This window comes from Arachis ipaensis, chromosome B09 (assembly GCF_000816755.2).
Source record: "Arachis ipaensis cultivar K30076 chromosome B09, Araip1.1, whole genome shotgun sequence".
NCBI classification, from domain to species: Eukaryota; Viridiplantae; Streptophyta; class Magnoliopsida; order Fabales; family Fabaceae; genus Arachis; species Arachis ipaensis.
The window spans coordinates 31449380-31456430 of NC_029793.2; the positions used below are offsets into that span (position 1 = coordinate 31449380).

General features: G+C 32.0%; 1 protein-coding gene across 2 annotated transcripts in view; it reads right to left on the minus strand.

Moving 5' to 3' along the window:
- LOC107618105 (lon protease homolog 1, mitochondrial) overlaps nt 1-4019 on the minus strand; it is an 11996-nt gene extending 7977 nt beyond the window's left edge. The window contains exons 1-6 of one of the 2 annotated variants that reach the window (XM_016320043.2): nt 3525-4019; nt 2134-2199; nt 1846-2037; nt 1700-1765; nt 1469-1510; nt 1236-1358 (exon numbers count right to left, since the gene is read on the minus strand). In XM_016320043.2, the coding sequence (XP_016175529.1) occupies nt 1236-1358; nt 1469-1510; nt 1700-1765; nt 1846-2037; nt 2134-2199; nt 3525-3848 (813 nt within the window). In that variant the 5' untranslated portion in view covers nt 3849-4019. Of the gene's footprint in view, nt 1-1235; nt 1359-1468; nt 1511-1699; nt 1766-1845; nt 2038-2133; nt 2200-2692; nt 3192-3524 lie in introns of those variants that run through there. The other variant, XM_016320042.2, reaches the window with a different exon arrangement.

The following is a 7051-nucleotide window of genomic DNA, read 5'->3' on the forward strand; positions in this document are numbered from 1 at the left end:
ATTGTATAGTACATGATCGTATAGTCCATTCAGTTGCTTATAGGTTGTAAAAAGAATATAGTTTCACTATCCTGCAGTTATGTTATAAAAAGAATTTTCTTTCAGAAAATTCCTCATTATTTACAAGGAACAAACTGACTCAACCAAATAATTGAAATATAATAATGGACTGAAACCTCTTGATCTTCTGATTGAAATGGAAGTTATATTTAAAAAAATTATTGTTGATTTGTTTGCTGTAAATGCAGCTCATATCTCATATCAGACAGATAGATAATATTTCAATTTTCAATTGATATGACATGAAACAAACTCAAGTATTCTATAATGTATTAATGTCAAACATGCACAATGGACAATTATATTAAATTAAACAACAAACTTTTAGTTTCCTCCACAGCAAACCTAAGGTAAATGATTATTACAAAACCCATATTATGTTGCAAGGATGCCTAACAAGTCCATATCACCAAGATCCAGCATATTTGAATTTGAGTGATGCTTCTTGAATACATGAAAATAGTGAAAGCTATCACATGTTTGGGGTTCTCAACATTGTACAATAAAGCAAACAGGACAAAGGAAAATGTGCAACAACTGAATTTGAGGTTGGGGGTTAATTATGTTAAAAGGACCCTGGGCCTTGGAAGGAATTAGTTAATTAGCAAGAAGAAATAAAAGAGATTATGGTTATTAGAGGTGTAGAACAGGTTCAGATGAGAAATTAGTCATTAAGTCTGGGGAGCAAGGGAACTCTCATATATTGCTAATCCATTGTGGTTTTGTATACAAGAATAATGCTCACTTAACATTCTGATCCCGTTCCAATGGATGTATATGTCTATATGTTAACAGTTTTAGTCATTAAAAACACATTAAAACGGTACATTTTCAAGGAATTTAATGTGGTTAATGCGAATAATAATAATTTACCTACCCTTTACCAAACATTTTTGTTCCTCACTAAACCTTTCATATTTCTTCCTTCTACCACTTCGGTTCCACTCACAGTAAAATTATAAAAAATGATGGATAATAACTATTTTCCATGTGACAAGATGGTGTGATAGATCAATTCATTGGATTTGTTACAATATTAAGAAAAGATTCATTTAGTCAAGTAACTTAAACATGAGACACTAGAAAGTAATTGATGCAAACAAACAGTGCCACATAAACAAAGGATAACTCCAATTCCCTCTCCCTAATAAACTCATATAGAGAAAGATCCAAACCTTAGTGTAAGTCTGGACATGGTCTCTCCAAAGGGAACTTGTTTTAAGAACATCCCTTAGGGTTGATATAACCTCAAAAGATGTGGCCTTTATAAGATCATCATCTTTATTATATGGCTTATCCTGCATCACCAAGTAAAACCACATAAAACTACAATAACAAGGCAAAGAAACCTATTACTCCTGACCAAGATGTAGACTAAGGAAACAATAGATAGCAGTTACAAACGAACCTTGAGATGATCAACTTTTACAGTAAGTGGATCCTCACTAACCTGTAGATAAGACACAAGTTTTCACATCAAATAATCATCAGAATATTTCAGACGCTACTAAGAGAAATGATTATTTGTAAACAGAAATCCCTTTCAAGTGCGAGAAACACCCAGTTGTACAAGTAGGATGGCACAAAAAGATACATCAAACATCAATTTTTCTGTGTTTTCCATTTGGTCAATACATACCATCTCTGTTATACGTAGACGCCGATGACCAATCAGAATCACCTGTTCCCCATGGATGCTCGAAATCTGGCATTGAAAACAGGATTAGCGACAAAACCAGATGCAAATATTCAAGATATGTAAGTCATTGATTCAAAAACTCATACTTGAGCTAGAGTCCCAACTTCATGAAGACGATTAAACAGCTCTTTTCCTTTTAAATCATACACACTTTTTTCCGTTTCAGAGCCAGATACTATGCTTGGATCAGCCCCTGGATCATCCTTAAGAAGGAAAGCACCAGCATAAGGGGCTTGTCTTTCTCGACTTTCCTGCAAAGCTGCTAACAATTTTGGATCCTAGATGCATAGTAAAATACCAATCAGACAACCATACTGGCAGCTTTTTCAAGCTATATTTAACCATCAGTCCATCATTTTGATAAGAAACAGTACCTTAACATAGATTGGCATATAAAATCCTGGAAAAAGTGGCCGATGTGGCAATGGCAATGCCAAAACCTGATCGGAGCAAACATAAGAATACAAACATTTTATTATATTCTCCAAACGAGGAAAATGGTAATAAATCAATGTATAAAAGGCATACCATTGATAAACTCCAAATATTTACTTTAGCGAGTAAAATAATTAAAAAAATGGACATTGAAACCATAGCTATATTTGCCTGATGAAGGAACAGCACAGTGTACTGTTGCATTGAGACAAGTAAGAATTCGCAGCCTTGGACACAGTTTACATATTAAAAATATTTTTTTTTCTGTTAAATTAAAAAAAAAAACTAACTTGATCCATAACTCCACAGTCCACACCTTGCATAACAATGATAATTTACTACCTAACTACAATTTCGACACACACATTCTTCATTCATACACTTCAAAGTTCAAACTTAACTTCAAACACAGCATCAATAACCAAAAACCAAAATTCGGCAATTGTTGAAGACTAATTTAAACAACTACAGTTCTAAAATAAATCCAGAAAAACTAACAGTGAGGTAATCTTCAGGTCTGGGGTAAGTGGACACTATAGCCGAAGAAGCCTTCGCCTGCGCCTCGTCGGCGGCACCGGACTCAGTCGACTTCACTTCCGCGTCAACCGCCTGATCCGACCCGTCGCCAGAACCCGAACCGGAACAGAAAAATAAGCGCCCAACCGAGTTACCATTCCTCCGGCCCAACCCGCCAAGTGAATTGAGCACTCGGAGCAGCGGGGAGCTGGACTCAGCGACGGGCCGGAGCGCCGTAACCGCCGCGGCAGAGGGGAAGCGATGGTGGTGGATGCGGGAGGACGAGGAAGTGATGAGCTTCAACATTGATTTGTTCAATGAAGCGAAGGAGCGAATGGAATTGTTGAAATCGAAGGTTTTTGAAACATGCCCTAGAATACTGTTCGGGAATTTAGGAAATGGGGCTTAATTGTGCTGGAAACGTCCATGGATGCTGTTGAAAGAAGGAAATGGGAGGGGGTGTGTTATTTTGTTGAGGGTTAAGCCCTTCATAAACCCTCGCATGTCTAGTTTGACGAAACTAGCCTTTTGTTACCACTGAAGTACGATTTTGTCCTTGAGAATATTTTCATATTTAATTATTTATTTAAATAAAAAACCCAAAGAATAGCCTTGGCAAAATAATTACAAAATTTATCCCATTTTTATTTTAAAAAATTAAAATTCTTTTACTTATTTTTTGTTTTTAAATTTTAAGTTTGTCCCACAAGACTTAACTTCAAACACAGCATCAATAACCAAAAACCAAAATTCGGCAATTGTTGAAGACTAATTTAAACAACTACAGTTCTAAAATAAATCCAGAAAAACTAACAGTGAGGTAATCTTCAGGTCTGGGGTAAGTGGACACTATAGCCGAAGAAGCCTTCGCCTGCGCCTCGTCGGCGGCACCGGACTCAGTCGACTTCACTTCCGCGTCAACCGCCTGATCCGACCCGTCGCCAGAACCCGAACCGGAACAGAAAAATAAGCGCCCAACCGAGTTACCATTCCTCCGGCCCAACCCGCCAAGTGAATTGAGCACTCGGAGCAGCGGGGAGCTGGACTCAGCGACGGGCCGGAGCGCCGTAACCGCCGCGGCAGAGGGGAAGCGATGGTGGTGGATGCGGGAGGACGAGGAAGTGATGAGCTTCAACATTGATTTGTTCAATGAAGCGAAGGAGCGAATGGAATTGTTGAAATCGAAGGTTTTTGAAACATGCCCTAGAATACTGTTCGGGAATTTAGGAAATGGGGCTTAATTGTGCTGGAAACGTCCATGGATGCTGTTGAAAGAAGGAAATGGGAGGGGGTGTGTTATTTTGTTGAGGGTTAAGCCCTTCATAAACCCTCGCATGTCTAGTTTGACGAAACTAGCCTTTTGTTACCACTGAAGTACGATTTTGTCCTTGAGAATATTTTCATATTTAATTATTTATTTAAATAAAAAACCCAAAGAATAGCCTTGGCAAAATAATTACAAAATTTATCCCATTTTTATTTTAAAAAATTAAAATTCTTTTACTTATTTTTTGTTTTTAAATTTTAAGTCTGTCCCACAATAATTCGTTTCCAATTCTTATTTTATATTTGTTGAAAAAAATATTTTTATTCTTCTTGATCTTATTTTTAATACAAATCATATTTTTTATACTTTTTTTTCTCTAAAATCTTACAAAACAATTTTTTTTATAGTGTAAGAATAAATTTTTTCCATTTTTCTATCAATTATTTTATCAAGTATGATTTTTTATTATTCAACTATTTTTTCACTTATTTTTTCACATATTTTATTTTAGTCTCACTTAAAAAATATATAGTGAGATATTACATTTTAAAACAACAATTAAGTGAAAAAAAGCGGAGAGAATACTGTAGCTGTAAGCTTTTGGCATTTTAGAAGACAGGTTTTATAAAATAATGTAGATAGCTTCATCTAGTTAAAGTCATTAGCTCAATTTATCTGCTAAAAATTCTTTAAACATGATTCTAATTAACCCTCTACTCTTTATTTTTTATCTATCAACTTCCAAATCAAGTATTCTTTTGCAGCCAAGTATTAATTTTTTATATCGATAATTTATAGATTTAATCAACCCTTAATTGACATGAAGATGTTATTAGTATCTAAAGATCGTCAATTAAAAAATTCTATGTATGAAAAATATGCAATATTAATCATAAATTTACAAGTACCTTTAATAATTTATATCTTTTTTCATCGTTGCATAAATATTATCTAAAACAAATTTCTGCCCAAATTGAATTTCATTGTATGATGATAGATTCTCATATGCTATGTAGAGTTTCTCAATCAAACTCTCTAGAGAGATTAAAAATCTTGAAAAAAAAAATATAGAGTAAAGTATCGTTTTTGTCCCTAACGTTTGGGGTAAGTCTTATTTGTGTCCATAACGTTTAAATCGTCCTATTTGTATCCTTAACGTTTATAAAAGTGATTCAATGTTATCCTATTATCAATTATACTAACAAATCAGATTATATTTTTCAATTATTCTCATTTGGATGTATTCATTCTCAATTAGGTCTCACTTAGATGTGTTCGATGTTAATATTATACCCACTATTTGTGTTTAGATTCAGTTATGTCCCTAGAAACGTGAATTATATAAATGTTATAGGAATTAGTTTCAATATTTGATGAGCTATTTTTCGGAGTAGATCATCGATTCTATCCCAGACATTTGTATTCTAACTTCAAGAAGAGATTTTTAAAACTCAAATTAAAGCACTCATGATGTGTAATTGACGGCAGGATAACATTGAATCACTTTTATAAATTTTAGAGATACAAATAGGACGATTTAAACGTTAGAGACACAAATAGATTTACCCGAAACGTTGGAGACAAAAAAGATACTTTACTCAAAAATATATTGATAATGAAGGACATACTATTATTTATATCAAATTTTAAAGGCATTTAATTTTAGTTTTTTTTATTACTTGTTGGCATATATTGCGGATTAAACTTTTTATTCTCTTGCATCATTAACTGCTAGTTTAAAAGAACAAAGAATGTAAAAAAAAAGTGTTAGAGAAAAAAAGATTATAATTTTAGGCAAATTACCAAAATCGCCCCATTTTTTAATATGCTAACAAAATATCCTTTATTTTTTATAACGACAAAAATATTCTCAAAACATTACAAAACACAACAAAAATACTCAATATTAAATATATATTCTCAAAAAATATTTTATAAATTGAACTACCCAATATTAAATATATATTCTTAAAAAATATTTTATAAATTGGATTTTAATGCGATGTTTTGCAAGTAAACTCCTTAGAGAGATCTGAAATCATGAAAAAAAAAATATATAGATAATGAAGGACATACTATCATTTATGTCAACGATAATTTTAAAGGCATTTAGTTTTAGCTTCTTCTTTTTCTGCCACTTGTTGACATATGTTGCGAAATATGCTTCTTATTCTCTTGCATCATTCATTAAGGATTTCTTTTAAAAGAATGAGCAAGTCAAAAAGAAAAAAAAGTGTAAAAAAAAAAGTTACAAGTTTAGGTAAACTATCAAAATCGTCCTGTTTTTGAATACGCTGACAAAAATATCCTTTATTTTTTATAACGACAAAAATGTTCTCAAAACATTACAAAACACAATAAACATATCCAATATTAAATATATATTCTTAAAAAATACTTATAAATTGAACTTTAATGCGATTTTTTGCAAGTAAACTTTTTAGAGAGATCTGAAATCATAAAAAAAATATTGATAATGAAGAAAATACTATCATTTATGTCAATGATAATTTTAAAGGCATTTAGTTTTGGCTTTTTTTCCGGTCACTTGTCAACAAATATTGTGGATTATGCTTTTTATTCTCTTGCATCATTAAGAGATGCTTTTAAAAGAACAAAAAAGGCCAAAAGAGAAAAAAAAAAGTGTTAGAGAAAAAAAATTACAAGTTTAGGTAAACTATTAAAATCGCCCCGTTTTTTAATACGCTAATAAAAATATTCTTTATTTTTTATAAAGAAAAAAATGTTCTCAAAACATTACAAAACACAGTAAAAATACCCAATATTAAATATATTCTTAAAAAAAATTATAGATTAAATTTTAATACGATTTTTCGTAAGTAAACTCCCTAGAAAGATCTGAAATCTTGAAAAAAAATATATTAATAATGAAGGATATACTATCATTTATATCAATAATAATTTTTAAGGCATTTAGTTTTAGCTTCCTTTTTTCTGTCACTTATCGGCATATGTTGCAGATTAAGCTTCTTATTCTCTTGCATCATTAAGTGCTAATTTTAAAGAACAAAGAACATAAAAAGAGAGAGAGAAAAAAGTTATAAGTTTAGTAA